The sequence below is a fragment of the Heterodontus francisci genome, chromosome 36, assembly GCF_036365525.1.
Source record: "Heterodontus francisci isolate sHetFra1 chromosome 36, sHetFra1.hap1, whole genome shotgun sequence".
Taxonomy (NCBI): Eukaryota; Metazoa; Chordata; class Chondrichthyes; order Heterodontiformes; family Heterodontidae; genus Heterodontus; species Heterodontus francisci.
The window spans coordinates 50,260,034-50,277,362 of NC_090406.1; the positions used below are offsets into that span (position 1 = coordinate 50,260,034).

The 17,329-nt window shown below is 43.4% G+C and overlaps 1 protein-coding gene across 1 annotated transcript in view; it reads right to left on the minus strand.

The window, feature by feature from the left end:
• The window catches only part of LOC137351480 (disintegrin and metalloproteinase domain-containing protein 10-like), a 139,031-nt gene that overhangs the window by 85,489 nt on the left and 36,213 nt on the right, over nucleotides 1–17,329 (minus strand). The window contains exons 4-5 of the mRNA XM_068015927.1: nucleotides 16,291–16,383; nucleotides 12,804–12,972 (exon numbers count right to left, since the gene is read on the minus strand). Coding sequence (XP_067872028.1) covers nucleotides 12,804–12,972; nucleotides 16,291–16,383 — 262 coding nt within the window. The remainder of the gene's footprint in view (nucleotides 1–12,803; nucleotides 12,973–16,290; nucleotides 16,384–17,329) is intronic.

The following is a 17,329-nucleotide window of genomic DNA, read 5'->3' on the forward strand; positions in this document are numbered from 1 at the left end:
TGATGAAGGTTTGGATCTTCTATTAAAGTTCTTGGATAACACTTACAAGGAAGATGATCGATTAAATGCCTATGAGGCATGGTCTGACTTTGATAGATTTCCAAAACAGATGGAGGAATATATCATGGACCTTAACAGTCTGTCTAAAAGATTGAGGAAATTCAATTTAGAGATCTCTGGTTCAGTGCTAGCATTTAAATTGCTGGATTGTGCTAAGATGTTTCATATGGACAGGCTTCTGGTTCTAACAGAAAGAAATGCTGGACTTGCCAACAATTCCCATATCCTATGAAAAGAATTTTTAAAAACTGGTGTTTGGATCTTGGAGAGAGACCTCCTGTTGGTTCAGATATCTGCTGCCTTGAAAAAATTCCTGGGGAAACAGACATTTCCTTCAGCCTTTGTGGAACAAATGGAACACAAAGAATAGAGGACTCAAAGATTGCCAGATTTCAAAATGATCCAGATACTGGACATGGGTGTCAATACAGTGGAAGGGTAAAAAAAACAAGCAGAATGAGGATGAAATTACCTTTAGCAGATCTGGTTATTATAGCAGAAGACAGTAAGTGGAACAGATTGGTTAAAATGTTATCAAGATTCACTAATTAGTGAGGATAAATGCAAGGTTAAGAAGTATAAAAGTATTGCTGAAAATAGAGACATGCTGTCTTGCACTCATCAGGACAATCGCAAGAATACCAAGCTTGATGCTGAAATAGGGCGAAGCAAAGATATCCTGAATGACAATGGCTACCCTGATCAGAACAGATCAGGTAGAGAGAAAACAGGGAATTATAGACCAGTCAGCCTGACGTCGGTAGTGGGGAAAATTCTAGAGTCCAATATCAAAGATTTTATAGCAGAGCACTTAGAGAACAGCGGCAGAATCGGGCAGAGTCAACATGGATTTATGAAAGGGAAATCATGCCTGACAAATCTACTAGAATTCTTTGAGGGTGTAACTAGTAGAGTTGATGAGAAGGAGCCAGTGGATGTGGTTTATTTGGACTTTCAGAAGGCTTTCGACAAAGTCCCACATAAGAGATTAGCATGTAAAATTAAAGTGCATGGTATTGCGATGGATAGAAAATTGGTAGGCAGACAGGAAACAAAGAGTAGGGATAAATGGGTCTTTTTCCAAATGGCAGGCAGTGCCTAGTGGGGTACTTCAGGGATCGGTGCTAGGACCCCAGCTATTCACAATATATATTAATGATTTAGATGAGGGAACTAAATGTAATATCTCCAAATTTGCAGATGACACAAAATTGGGAGGGTGAGTTGTGAGGAGGATGCAGAGAGGCTTCAGGGTGATTTGGACAAGTTGAGTGAGTGGGCTAATGCATGGCAGATGCAATATAATGCGGATAAATGTGAGGTTATCCACTTTGGTAGCAAAAACAGGAAGGCAGATTATTATCTGAACAGCTATAAACTGAGAGGGGAATATGCTGCGAGATATGGGTGTTCTCGTACACCAGTCGCTGAAGGTAAGCATGCAGGTGCAACAGGCGGTAGAAAAGGCAAATGGTATGTTGGCCTTCATAGTGAGAGGAATAGAGTACAGGAGCAGGGATGTCTTGCTGCAATTATACAGGGCCTTGGTGAGGCCACACCTGGAATATTGTGTGCAGTTTTGGTCCCCTTATCTGAGGAAGGATGTTCTTGCTGTAGAGGGAGTGTAGCAAAGGTTTATTTATTTTATTTAGATATACAGCACTGAAAGAGGCTCTTCGGCCCACTGAGCCTGTGCCGACCAATTTATACTAATCCTATATTAATCCCATATTCCCTACCACATCCCCACCTTCCCTCAATTCTCCTACCACCTACCTACACTAGGGGCAATTTACCATGGCCAAATTACCTATCAACCTGCAAGTCTTTGGCTGTGGGAGGAAACCAGAGCACCCGGCGGAAACCCACATGGAGAACTTGCAAACTCCGCACAGGCAGTACCCAGAACTGAACCCGGGTTGCTGGGGATGTGAGGCTGCGGTGCTAACCACTGCACCACTGTGCTGCCCCTAACCACTGCACCATTGTGCCGCCCTGTTTACCAGACTGATTCCTGGGATGGCGGGACTGACGTATGAGGAGAGATTGAGTCGGTTAGGATTATATTTGCTGGAGTTCAGAAGAGTGAGGGGGGATCTCATAGAAACCTATACCATTCTAACAGGACTTGACAGGGTAGATGCAGAAAGGATGTTCCCGAAGATGGGGGAGTCCAGAACCAGGGGTCATAGTCTAAGGATAAGGGGTAAACCTTTCAGGACTGAGATGAGGAGAAATTTCTTCACCCAGAGAGTGGTGAGCCTGTGGAATTCGCTACCACAGAAAGCAGTTGAGGCCAAAACATTGTATGTTTACAAGAAGGAGTTAGATATAGCTCTTTGGGGCGAAAAGGATCAAAGGATATGGGGGGAAAGCGGACACAGGTTACTGAGTTGGATGACCAGCCATGATCATAATGAATGGCGGAGCAGGCTCGAAGGGCCGAATGGCCTATTCCTGCTTCTATTTTCTATGTTTCTATGTTTCTAATTCTCGCTATAAATCGCGCAAACCTATGAATGGGCCAAAGGCCATCATTTTCGGCTCTGAAAAGTGCCCAGTCTACCTCAAATTACCCTGGAAGGGTAATGTATCCAAAAATTTGAGCAACAGGTGAAGCTAGCTGTTTTATGCTGCTACTATGCAGTAGCAACATATGTGGTGTTCGCCACTAACAGGATGCTGCCATCAAGCCAAAAAGATGTCCTGCCTATCACACAAATGAGTAATGTGATATATGAATTTCTGTGCCAGTGTAATGATAGGTATATAAGCCGTACATCCCAAAGACTGGCAGATCATACCAAACAATATGTCCCTTCCACTGTTCGCAATGGGCAAGGCCGTAACCAACCAGCCCGTGCTTGCAAACCTCAAAATACAGTGTCCAGCATTAGATGTGATTCCGCGATTGGACAACATTTGCTAAATAATCCTCAGTATGCTAAGAATTATGCTGACAATTTAAGATTGTCAGTAGGGCTCATATGGCGCATTTGCGCGTACTGGAAGCTACATATATTAATACACAAGGCCCTGTTCTTTGCAGACAGAAAGAACATGTACACACATTGTGCCTGTTTCAGCTAAACAAAATAAGTACAGCGATTTGCTGGTTCATTCCTCAGGGCAATGCCTTGACCAATCAGAGTCAAGTTGCCTGGTTTAAATTTCAAACAAAGCTTGGCAGTTAACTGTCAGTCACCATAAACTGGTGCATTCTCCATGGCAATGCCTCTACCAATCAGAGTCCACTTGCCAACCAATCAGCACTCTCTTCTCATACAGTATAAATTTGTTGTTTTCCCTTACATTGGTATTCTTGTGGATTGTCCTGATGAGTGCAAGGTGAAAAGTTTTGACAACATGTCTCTATTTTCAGCAATATTCAAGTTCTGCACTACCAAACAACTGTAAGTATAAAAGTACAACTTGCTGTAGGATTGGTGACATTGAGGTTGTGAAAGAGTAATTCCATGTAAATTAGCTGGAGTAAGCCACTTTATCAGTACTGATGTAGTTTCTAGTGAGATACCTTTGCTGTTGAGTAAACCTTCTATGAAAAAGGCATAAATGAAACTTGACATGGAGCATGATAAGGCAATTATTTTTGGAAAGTCAGTGGATCTGCAGTTTCTCCAATCAGGGCATTAGTATATCCTCTTAACAAAACCTGGTGTTTCTAGTCAGTGTAATGGCATCAGGTGATGAGAATCAAGGAAAAAAAGTAAATTATCTTAAAGTTACATCAACATTTTCTGACCCTACTTGTCAAAGTTTAAAAATCCTGCTGAAGAATGCAGGTGTGGTTATTGAAAAGTATACGAGGATAATAGAAGAGATTAGTGAAAAATGTGAAATCTATAAAAAGTATTGGAGGACGCCACCACGTCCTATTGTAATCCTTCAATTGGCACGTGCCTTTAATGAGGTAGTTGGCATGGATCTTAAGATATGGGAGAAAGACTGAAATGTTTCATTCTACATTTTGTAGGCCTGGCACCCAGATTCAGTCTTTCTACAATAATATATAGCACTGACAAAAGGGTTATTATAGACCAAAATCATGGAGAAATGGAAAGGGATGACTTGGGGTACCCGTGAAGGTTCTGATTGACAATGGAGAGGAATTTGCCAATGACAAGTTCAGGGACATGTGTGAAAACATGAACATTATGGTCATGAATACTGCAGCTGAAAGTCCTTTCAGCAATGGACTCTGAAAGGAATCATGCAGTGATCAGAGAGTTGAATGTGTGGCTCAAAGATTGGTGTGGGAGAAATGGGTTTTGATTCATGGGGCACTGGCACCAGTACTGGGGAAAGAGGGAGCTATATCGTTGCAGTGCTGTAGAGAGGGCTTTGAACTAAATATTAGGGGGGAGGGTACAGGTGAAGGGAAATTTAGAAAGTTAGCAAGAAAGGGCAATGCAATAGTGCAGGGTAGCAATACGGGTAATGATAACCAGAGTGTGACAGGAAAGGACAAAGCATACAAACATAAAAGTGCACCAGCAAATAAGGCCTGAGTACAGAAAAATGGTAAAAAGACAGAATTAAAGGCTCTTTATCTGAATGAATGCACATTCATAACAAGATGGATGATTTCTCTTCTTCTCTTCTTTGGCCTCCTTGTCTCGAGAGACAATGAGCTCAGATAGAAATAAATGGGTATGATAACCATTATAGACACATGGTTGCAAAGTGACCAATGCCGGGATCTAAATATTCAAGGGCATTTGACATTTTGAAAGGATAGGAAGAAAGGAAAAGGAAGTGGGGTAGCTCTGTTAATAAAGGATGAGATCAGTACAGTGGTGAGAAATGATCTTGACTCAGAAGTTCAAGATGTAGAACCAGCTTGGGTAGAAATAAAATATAGCAAAGGGAAGAAATCACTGGTGGGGGTAGTTTATAGGCCCCTAACAGTAGCTACACTGTAGCACAAAATATAAATCAAGAAATAATGGAGGCTTGTAGGAAAGGTACTGCAATAATCACGGATGATTTTAATCTTCATATGGATTGGACTAATCCAGTTGGCAAAGATAGGTGGAGGATGTGTTCATGGAGTATTAAGGACAGTTTCTTAGAACAATACATTCTGGAACCAACCATGGAGAAGGCTATTTTAGACATGGCAATGTGTAATGAGACAGGATTAATAAATGACCTCACAGTAAAGGATCGTCTAGGCAAGAGTGATCATAACATGATGGAATTTCACACTCAGTGGAGGGTGAGAAACTTGGGTCTGAAACTAGTGTCCTAAATTTAAATAAAGGCAATTACAAGAGTTTGGGGTGGACTGGGAAAATAAGTTAAAAGGTAAGACAGTAGTGATGCAGTGGCAGATATTTAAGGAGATATTTCATAACTCTCAGCAAAGCTACATTCCATTGAGAAAGAAAGACTCTATGAGAAGGATGCACCATCCATTGATAACTAAGGAAGTTAAAAATGGTATCAAATTGAGAGAAAAGGCATACAATGCTGCAAATATTAGTGGTAGGCCAGAAGATTGGAGAAAATTTTAGAAACATGCCAAAAAAAGGGAGAAAGAGTATGGGAGTGAACTAGCAAGAAATATAAAAAGACAGTAAAAGCTTTTACATATAAAAAGGAAGCGAGTAACTAAAATAAGTGTTGGTCCCTTAAAGGATGAGACTTGGGAATTAATAATGGGAAACAAGGAAATGGCAGAGACTTTGAACAAGTATTTGTATCTGTTTTCACAGTAGAAGAGACACAAAGCATCCCAAGAACGGCAGAAAATCAACAGGCAAAAGGGAGGGAGGAACTTAAATCACTATCACTAGAGGAAATGTAGTAGGAAAGCTAATGGGACTAAAGGCTGACAAGTCCCCTGGACCTGATGGCCTGCATCCTAGGGTCTTAAAAGAAGTGGCTGCAGAGATTGAGATGCATTGGTTGTGACCTTCCAAAATTCCCTTGATTCTGGAAAGTTCCCAGCAGATTAGAAAACTGCAAATGTAACAATTCTATTCAAGAAAGGGGGGAAGCAGAAAGCAAGAAACTATCGGCAAGTTAGCCTAACATCTGTCACTGGGAAATGCTGGAATCCATTATTAAGGAAGTAGTAGCAGGACATTTAGAAAATCATGATGCAATCAGGCAGAGTCAACATTGTTTCATGAAAGGGAAATCATCTTTGACAAATTTATTAGAGTTCTTTGAGGATGTATCAAGCAGGATGAATAAAGGGGAACCAGTAGATGTAATGTATTTGGATTTCCAAAAGGCATTCAATAAGGTGCCACATGAAAGGTTACTGCACAAGAGAAGAGCTCATGGTGTTTGGGGTAATATATTAGCATGGATAGAGGATTGGCTAACTAACAAGAAACGGGGAGTTGGGATAAATGGGGCATTTTCAGGTTGGCAAAATGTAACAGTGGGGTTCCACAGGAATCAGTGCTGTGTCCTCAACTATTTATGATCTATATTAATGACTTGGATGAAGGGATGGAATGTATTGTAGCCAAATTTGCAGACGATACAAAGGTAGGAAAGCAAGTTGTGAGGAGGACACAAAGTGTCAGCAAAGAGATACAAATGAGTTAAGTGAGTGGGCAAAAATTTGTCTGATGGAGTATAATGTGGGAAAATGTGAAGTTGTCCACATTGGAGGGAAGAATAGAAAAGCAGAATATTATTTAAATGGAGAGAGTCTACAGAATGCTTCGATATAGAGGGATCAGGGTGTCCTCATACATGAATCACAAAAAGTTAGCATGCAGGTACGGCAAATAATTAGAAAGGTAAATGGAAAGCTGTGATTTAATGCAAGGGGGGTGGAGTATAAAAGTAGGTAAGTGTTGCTACAACTGTACAGGGCGTTGGTGAGACCACACCTAGACTTCTGTGTACAGTTTTGGTCTCTTTACTTAAGGAGGGATATACTTGCATTGGAGGCAGTTCAGAGAAGGTTCACTAGGCTGATTCCTGGATGAATGGGTTGTCTTATGAGGAAAGGCTGAGCAGGTTGGGTTCGTATCCATTGGAGTTTAGAAGAATGAGAGATGATCTTATTGAAATACACAGGATTCTGAGGGAGCTTGACCGGGTAGATGCAGAGAAGATTGCCTGAATTTTATGAGCTCTCCGGTGGTGGGGGGCCCGGAAAATTCTTCCAGGAGAGGCCTGTCACGACCTTCGACGCCAAGAAGGCCCCGCCACATTTTACTGGCGGCAGCGAGGCCTCGATGCAGCCCCTCCGCCGCTCGGTGGTGGGGACTTCATTTAAATATTAAAATCAGTTTCAAAACATGCAAATCAACTTACCTTGTCTCAGCAGTCGTCCCACGCTGATATTATAGCCGTTGGCCACAATTTGCGTGACTTTGGAACTCCATTCAGAGTTCCGAGGCGTGACACAGGTGGGGAGGGGGAGGAGTGAAAATTTCAGGGCGAGAGGGGGGGAGCGGGGAAAACCGCACCGATTGGCTGCGGTGTTGGTGGGAAGGGGTTTAGGGTCAAAGGGAATAATGTTTGAGGGGGAAAGGTTGTGAGTGAAAACTCACTTTTTTGGGGGGGATAGGACAAAAAAAATCAACGGATAATTCTTTGGGGATGTGGGACAGGCAATTGAAAATGTGAATAAATGTATGTCTGCATATCTAAACATTCTGTCACTTTAAAACTTTTCATGAGACTGAGGGGCCTGCAGCCCTTTAGAAATGGCGCCTGGGCGGTGGCACTGGATGCCGTTGCTAGGGACAGCACGGTCGCCTCCTCTACATCATCGGGGGCAGCGACTCTGCCCCCTCCATTTAAACGAGACTCCATGCGATATATCGCGGGGGCTCAGCGACGGCGCATCCGTGCCTGAAGGCCACCAGCCTCAAAGTATGCTGCCACGATGTGCAGCGCGCTCGTACAATTCAGCCCGTTGTTTCCCCTCATAGAAGAATCTAGATCTTAGCAGTACAGTTTCAAAGTAAGGGGTCTCCCTTTTAAGACAGAGATGAGGAATTTCTTCTCTCAGAGGGTCGTTAATCTTTGAAATTCTCTTCCCCAGACAGCAGTGGCGGTTGGGTCATTGAATATATTCAAGGCTGAGTTGGACAGATTATTGATCTACCAGGGAGTCAAGGGTTATGGGGGACAGGCAGGAAAGTGGAGTTAAGGCCACAATCAAATCAGCCATGACCTTATTTAATGACCTCGCAGGCTCGAGGGGTCGAATGGCCTACTTCTGCTCTTATTTCTTATGTTCTTATCAACGAAATGCTGCTTAAAATCTTAGCTGATCAACCAGACTGCAAATTGACAACTGCCTTGGCATTCAATGAATTCACCTCCGATGGTTGGAAGATATAGTCCCCATTGTCCATGGACCAAATCGCAAATTGCCTTCTGTGCTGTGCGATAGTCCTCCTGCTCTAGAAGGTACTACAATTAGTTCCTTTTTTTCCCCTGCATGCTTGAATACTTTACATGCAGGGAGATGGGCTTCTATCAAGGCTGAAGTCTTGGAGAAACTCCAGAGAGTGCTGAGACATCGTTTAAGACCATCCGAAACAGATTTTATTTCAGGAGATTTGGTGTATTATAAGAGTGTATTATAATGGAAAAGTCCTGGTAAGATAATATATCATGATGGTAAGACAGTACTTATCAATCATGGCAATCAAACTGTTAAGGTTCATTTCTCATGGTTAATCATAATTTATTACAAAATCTCAGACTCTGAGGAGCTGATAGAAGTGAACGAGGCACCTTGTTCCTCAAATGTTCCTGTGTTTTTAGGATGAGGGTCCTGAGGAACAGAATGTGATCATGGCACACAGGACAGAGCCTGTCACATCCAAAAACAAATTGCCCAGAGTGGGTACTTGGGTGACATATTTTCCAGAGAGGTTTAGTGAAAGGAGGGGCATGCAGGAAAATCTGCTGGCAAGTTCAAGTATTGGTTGAACGTTCAGGATGATGGCCAAGAAGTGAGTTCCATGGACTGGCAGAGTGGGGTGAAAGAGTGGAGAGTAAGAAAGCACAGTGCAAGTACTGATAGTGGGCCCGGAAGTGACTCGTATCAGAAAACGATCATTATTGGAGAAATACCCTCCAATAGTGCAAGAGGGAGATCTCACAGTAGTAGTTCTGACAGACATCAAAGTGCAAGTAGAGGCCATAGCTTGAATAATTACACAATGAAATGAAGGCCACAGAACAGTCTTGGAACAGAATTAGTTGCAGAGGTCATCATGACCATGAATATTTGGTGGCTGATGGCTGCCAATAAACTTGAGGATGTAATGAGTTCTTTTTATGTTGTCTGATGCAACATAAATGAGATGCGTGGAGCTCGGTTGGTTGAAGATCTCAAACAGGTTTATTAACAGCTAACAAATATTTACAGTGCAGAGCTAACTATTTACAGGACCTGCCTCTAGGTGTTACAGTGACTCAGGCTTGGAGTCACATGACTATGTCCTGGCACTCAGCTCATTAGCATACTAAGATCTTATAGCGATATCACTCTTAAAGGCAATCATACAACAAGAGGATAAACTAATAAGAGGCAAAATAAAAGGAATTAGATAGTTGGAGAGAGTTTGGTGCTTATTCTGAGGTACCAGATAAGGGGCAGCCAGCTTTCTCACATATGTGGATTAGTACTGAAAAGGTCCTTGCAGATGGGACTTATAAGGCTAAAGGGAGGCTAGTTGCGAGGGGTTTTGAAGAGCGACTGGGTGATACCGATGTTAAAATGGACTCTCACCTCAGGAAAAGGAATCTTTAAAATCTTTTTAGCTCTTTTAGCCACATAATCACGGGAATATAGATCAATCAATATAACAACTGCGTTTCTGCGCAGCAATTAACTTTCAAAGAGAAGTGTTCCTGAAACTCTCCAAAGAGGCAGCAGATGCAAAAGGGAAACTATGGAAACAAAACAAATGTGTTCATGGCCTGAATGACGCCTCCAGAGAGTGGTATTTTTTGGTGAAAATATGTTGTGTTCAACTAAAAGCAGATCACACGATGCCAAAGGAAAACTTTCAGGCATCCTTATGATGCCTGTTGATGAATTCTTATGAAGTGGTATTGTGGAATTTGAGAAATGTGTTATTAAGATTAGGAAAGAATTTAAAATTGGGAGTGGGGCTTTTAAATGTAATGATTTAGATAGTAAGTAGAATAGTTCTGGAATAACTTTAAATCAACAATCCTATTTACAGAGTTTACTCCCATCCCAGTTAATCATGCTAGGTCACAGAAAGATGATGATATATCTAAAGAAGAGGCAGAGCAATTGTGAAGCTTGATTAGTCAATTGAACTGGTTGGACACTCAGACTAGGCCATATGCTAGTTTTGATGTGCTGGAGTTAAGTATGATGATGAAATATCCTAAAGTCAAGAATGGTTTAAGGGAAAATAAAACATTAATAAATTAAATCTGGAGAAATGCAGACTTAAAAACCCATTTTTAGGTGACCAAAGAACATGAAACTAATCATTTTTAGCAATGCCTCTCATGCTAATCTTCCTGATGGGTATTCTAGTGTAGCTGCTTTCATAATATTTCTTATAAGTGAAAATTAAAAATGTTGTCCTTTGGCTTGGGAAGCTAAGAAATTAAGAAGGGTTGTTAAAAGTACTCTGGCTGCTGAAACACTGCCTCTGGTGGAGGCAGTGGATATGGGATTCCATTTGTTAAATATTTTAATTAAATTGAGATTCTATACAAGGTAAAGAAATAAAGTAATCCATTGAATGTTATATAGATAATCATTCATTGTGGGATACAAAGAGTGAGTGAGAGTTAAGGATTGACCTTGCTGGCTTGAAACCAATGTTGGAGAGAGAGAATCTCAAATTCAATGGGGGGATGCAAGTCATCAACTCTGTCTTTTACAAAAAAATTGCATGCATGAAGTACAGAATATGGAAGTTCTTTCTTGTTTTGCTTATTAACTAATTTTTAAAGAGAAAAAAAGAGAATCTGTTATATGTATATTAATTGTGTTTAATTGTAAGTAGGTGGTGGGCATTAACTGGGCACTTGAGCACATATACAGATACTCACTGGAGCTGGCGTGTAGTTGAGGTAGGAGGCATATATCTGTAATGGTTCACTCTGTAAATAAATGTTAGACTGAAAAATTATCTGGCTCCAGTACTATCCTTCACTGACTGGCTTTCTGGAATATAACACCAGGTACTTTAAATTAACTGACTCCCTATCGACACAATCCAAACATGCAAATCTCAGCACATGGCCACACCTATGTATTTACAGGTTACTGAATGTTGAAGAGGAGATATAGGAGAGGCATCATCATGAGCAGCCGCGTCCCATTCCTTCACACCCCTTAGACAACCAATGAGGAACACTAACTGGCTACTGCCTCTTTAGATGTGGGAAAGGTACCATAGCAGATGCTGGGAAACTTCCATCTGAGTCTCCTTTCACCAGCTTATATAGGAATGCCATGGGGACTCTAGAAAAGCTGCTAACATGACTGACTGTCTCTGTCTTTGTCTCTGCCTCCCTCTAATGTTAACTCCTGAGATGCGGCACAGTCACATTGCCAGATATCCAAGTGTTCAAACAATTTCAGGGGCAAAAATGAACTGAATTAGGGGGAAAAAAACTTGACTTCTCAAGTATATCCCACCATTCAATGTAACACTCTCCGACATATCCGCCTCCCCAAGTGTCAATAGTAAAAACATAAGCCGGAATTTAAAGCCATCCCCCTCACTGCTGCACCCCCACCCCCACCCCCACCCCCACCGGAACCGGGCTAGGAGATGGTGGGGCCGTGCCTGTCACTTACCCACCCGCACTGCTATTTTACCACTGGAGGGGGAGGTGGCAAACGGCCCGCCCACCCCAGGCCCATTGAGGCCCTTAAGTGGCCAATTAATTGCCACTAAAGGGCCTCTTCCCGCCACTGTTGGTATTTTACCAGTGCCAGCCGGCACTTCAGCACTGAGGAGGCCATTTAGTAATACCTAGCGGCCTCCTTGTGGGCTGGGGTCCCCTCTTGACTATCGTCCTGTGCCCCACATAGGGCAGCCAGCAACTCGGGCCACCCAAACAACACACCCTGCCCTGGACTCTGACGCCAGGCCCAAGCCAATTGTTCCCAGCAAGGCCCGGCCCCCACTTATCGTTTTGGAGGCGGGCTCACCCCCGACCTTTCAGCCAGTGTTAAATTCCGGCCATTAAGTGGGGGGAGACAGTCACAGAGGGGTGGGTGGAGATGGCTCAATGAGCGGTCTGCAGCAGGTGAGAAGATTTTTGTGTGGTCAGATGGGAATGATATTCCTGATATTGGCAGAAGAGCAAACTTGCATTTATATAGCGCCTTTCGCAACCTGAGGAAGTTTCAAAGTGCTCCGCACACAATGAAGTACTGTTTGAATTGTAGTCAGTGTTATAGGAAATGTGGCAATTAAATCGTACACAGCAGGATCCCACAAACTGCAATGTGCGAAACAATCTTTTAAACTTTGAACAGGACACCAAGAGAACTAATACAAAAGCAAAATACTGCAGGTGCTGAAAATGCTGGAAATACGAGAGAGAAATTGGTCATAACCTTTCATCAGAACCGACTGTTTCGCCTTGAGCTGAGCTAGTTTTTCTTTGTTCCAAGGGGGCCTAACTATTCCCCCTCTTCATATATAGCATTACTTTTGAAGGTGGATGTTTTAACTGTTAAGTCACTGTTTTTACTAACAGCATTAAAGAGGGATTATCCTTACCCAGGTTCCCTTGCCATGCGACTCCCAGTGATCCACTGTAATCACGGTCTGTCAGGAGGTACGACAGACAGTATTTGCTCCAGTTGCCTCTGGAATGTAAGTGCAGGAGTTTCTCCATGCTGATGAAGCGGGTGTGGAGTGGATTGGTCTCATTGCATTCAAAGTCAATCTAAAATTCAAAAGTTGCTTTATTTCTGAGCACTAAAAGACACATTTTCAGAGATTGCACAAAGCCACACCGCCAAATGATTAAAGTAGACACTTGAGAGTATTCGGCACAGTTAGTTACACTCCTTTCACATGCCTTTGGTTCCCAGCAGGGCTGAAGGGGTTAAAGTCTCCTCTCTCCACTGGCTGTAAGTGTCCTAAGTGAAATGTGGTTGGAACAGATTTAAACTGGTTCCCAATGAGTGCTGAACTAGCTGTGATATAATACAGCTGGAGAATCTCAGTCAAGGGAGTTGGTGTGGAAAGTGAGATTGTCATGCTGTTGGAGAATTACATATAGAGAGCTTGAAAGAGATTCCTGGATGCATCTCTCTCAGGTCTACCTACAATTGAAATGTAGGTTATGATAAACCTTCCTAATTTTTGGAACATAAAACAAAAGTGACTGAAAAATATGGAATAGAGAAAAGTGAGGATCATATTACATCAATATCAAGAAGCAAATGAATAAGTTTTTAATGGAACGCTCCTTGTTTAAAGGTATTTTATCCCCTCCTGTTTTCCTCTGCTTTCTGCTGGGACGATATGTAGTGGAGGCCTGAAACCTTCAGAATAGGGTGGAATTTTATGCTTTCCCCTGCAACGGGTTTGGAGATGAGGAGAGCATAAAATCAGGTGGGATGGTGCGTCGGGGGGGGGGGGGATGCCACCACCACCACCACCACCACCATCCCACCTCCAGCGAAATTTAGTCTGGGGTGGGAAGGCAGGTGAATGGCCCTTAGCTGGGCAATTAACCCCAATTAAGGGCCTCTTCCCACTGCAGCTGGAATTACCCGTGTGGCAGGTGGCCCTGTCGCCGCTCAGAAAGCACGGCATGACAAACCGTGCAGGCTGCTTCCCGGCTAAGGGGTTGGGGAGGGTGGGAGGTGGGGAGCATCGTTCAAAGGCACTTAGTGCCGGAAAGGGAGACCCGGCATTTGGGCCCACTGAGGGCCATCTCCTTCCCCTTGCTGCCAACCTTGTCCCGCACACCCCCCGCAGCCACCCCACCCCATGAGACCCTTCCCACCTGACCTACCTGAGGCCTGTCTCCAGCGATGCTCCTCAGTCTCTGGTACAGTCAACACCATCAGCAGCTACCTCCTCTGTGGTGGTGTTGCAGCTGCTGGCCTCAGATTGGCCGGCAGTTCTCCAAGGGCGGGACTTCCGGCGACAGGGTTCTATATCCTATGGAAGGCCTACCACTGCCTACTTAAGTGCCTGATTGGCTCTAAATTCAGCGGGCCTTCCGGAGAAGAGGAGACGCTGGGATTTCGGCGTTGGTTTCCCCGACACCAAGATCCCTGCCACCAGCATAAAATGCCCCCCATAGTCATTTATGACACAGAAGGAAGCCATTCGGCCCATCGAGTACAGGCCAGCTCTCCATAGAGCTATATCCCTGGCTCGATCCCCGTAGAATGAGACGTACCGAACTTACCTCCCTGTCAGCAGTTTTAGAGCATCCTGTATTTTTTTGACCTATCAAGATGTGGGAATCATGGGGAAGGCTGGCATTTATTTCCCATTACTAGTTCCCCTGAGAAGGTTGAGATGAGAGGTTTGCTAGGCCACGTCAGAAGACAGTTAAGATCCATGTTGTGAAAGTCGCAGTATTCAGCATGGGATCTGGTTTAATAGCTGAGCGCTGAATATCCATTAGGTTTGGGTCTGATTGTGTTCACAAAACACAAAGAATCGGACCTGAATATTCCAGCCCATGGTTGCCTGCACAATTTGATTGGCCAACGTTAACCGAACAGCCTATGGTCAACATGTTGGCAGCAGCTCCAGCAGTTGCTTCAGTACACAGACTGTATACTGGGGGGCATTTTATTTCATTCATTTTGGGGCTGCGGGAATCATTGGTAAGGTTGACAATTATTGCCCATCCCTCATGACTGAGGGCATACAATAGTCACATGTAGCTGAGCTGGGGTTCCGTCCTTCAGTTTTTTAAACACCAACCCCTTTTTAAATGGCTCATTCCCAACCCCAAACAATTCAAAAGTGAAGCCAGAACAGAGAGCCCACCTTCTGACCTGTCACTTCTCTGCACACAACTTCCCCCAGTTACCAGGGTTTCTGTTCTATCTTCAATTTGAGTCATGTGACAACCAGTAAATGTTGTTGCCAAACAAGTCGTGTTTGATTAACCTCTCGCTCCCAACATTTCCTCCATTTGACTCTGAAAATTTTGGCGCAGTGGCTAGTACCGCAGCCTCACAGCTCCTGCGACCCGGGTTCGGTTCTGGGTACTGCCTGTGTGGAGTTTGCAAGTTCTCCGTGTGACCGCGTGGGTTTCCTCTGGGTGCTCCAGTTTCCTGCCACATGCCAAAGACTTGCGGGTTGACAGGTAAATTGGCCATTGTAAAAAAAAAAATTGCCCCTAGTGTAGGTAGGTGGTAGGAGAATTGAGAGACGGTGATTGAGGGATGTGAGAGGGAAAATGGGATTAATGTAGGATTAGTATAAATGGGTGGTTGATGGTTGGCGTGGACTTGTTGGGCCAAAGGGCCTGTTTCGGTGCTGCATCACTCTATGACTCTAGGTAAGGACAGCAGGCTTGCTTCCTTAAAGGACACTAGAGGGAGTGCAACAAAGGTTCACCAGACTTGTTCCCAAGATGGTGGGACTATCCTATGAAGAAAGATTGGGAAACTGGGCCTGTATTCTCTAGAGTTTCGAAGAATGAGAGGTGATCTCATTGAAACCTACAAAATATTTAAAGGGATAGACAGGGTAGATGCAGCTAAGAAGTTTGCCCTGGTTGGGGAGTCTAGAACCAGGGGACACAATTTCAAAATAAGGGGGAAGCGAGATGAGGAGAAATTTCTTTACTCAGAGGTTTGTGAATCTTTGGAATTCTCTACTCCAGAGGGCGGTGGAAGCTCAGTCATTGAGTATGTTTAAAGCAGAGATTGACAGATTTCTAAATACTAATGACATAAAGGGATATGGGGATAGTGTGGGGAAAAAGGCATTGAAGTGGATGATCAGCCATGATCATATTGAATGGTGGGGCAGGTCGATGGGCTGAATGGCCTACTCCTGTTCCTATGAACCAGTTGGGTTTTTAATGACAATCTGACAGCTTCATGGTCACTGTCACTAGATTTTTCAAACTGAATTGAAATTCTGAAACTTCCATGGTGGGATTGAAACTCGTGTTTTCTGGGATTGAGTCCAGGCCTTTGGATTACCAGTGCGGTAACACAATTGCTGCTCAACCATAATGTTACATCATTTTGGTATGTGTCTGAAATGTTACACTTACCAACAGTTCCTTCACCTGGAAATTTATGTGACGTATCCCCTCAAAGTTGACATTTTCGTATATTTTATTCACTGCCTTTATATAATTTGAAATCTGAAGGGAAACAGAAGCATTAATAAAATACTTTAACATCAAGTCCAACACGTTCTCCCAACAAAGGTTTTCCCTTTCCATCTATTTCAGGGTGGGATTGGTCAATGATGGTCAGTGTAGTTCACCTGTGATGATCACATTAATCAGTATGGTTGTTTTAGGTTGGTATTGATCGCTATTTATTAGTGTTGGTAGTAACTAGTTGATATTGATGTTAATTACCATTGGTCAGTAATGATTGAGATGGGGCATTGTTGCTTGGAATTGGTCAGTGTTTCTGGGTTGATGTTTGTTTCTAATTGCATTCAGTAAGGCTGAATACTGAAAAAAGAAACTGTGAAACCCTGCCAGTGCTGCAGACTTTCCAAATCTATTTTCGGGTCTAAGACTGAAGACCAAGTATATTTTTGCATTAAGAGAAGATGCCAGACCAGTATGTATCTTTAAGCCAAGAAAGATACCACACCCTTTGAACCAAGTTCAAAATCAGCAGGAAGAGATGTTCAGGATGGGAGTTATTTAGATTAGTTTAGAGATACAGCACTGAAACAGGCCCTTCGGCCCACCGAGTCTGTGCCGACCATCAACCACCCATTTATGCTAATCCTACACTAATCCCATATTCCTACCACATCCCCACCTGTCCCTATATTTCCCTACCACCTACCTATACTAGGGGAAATTTATAAAGGCCAATTTACCTATCAACCTGCAAGTCTTTGGCATGTGGGAGGAAATCGGAGCACCCGGAGGAAACCCACGCAGACACAGGGAGAACTTGCAAACTCCACACAGGCAGTACCCAGAATTGAACCCGGGTCGCTGGAGCTGTGAGGCTGCGTTGCTAACCACTGCGCCACTGTGCCGCCCCAATAACAAAACCTACAGAGTGGCGTTCGGCCATGGTTCCAGTTCCAAAACCAAATGGTACTCTTGGTATCTGTGT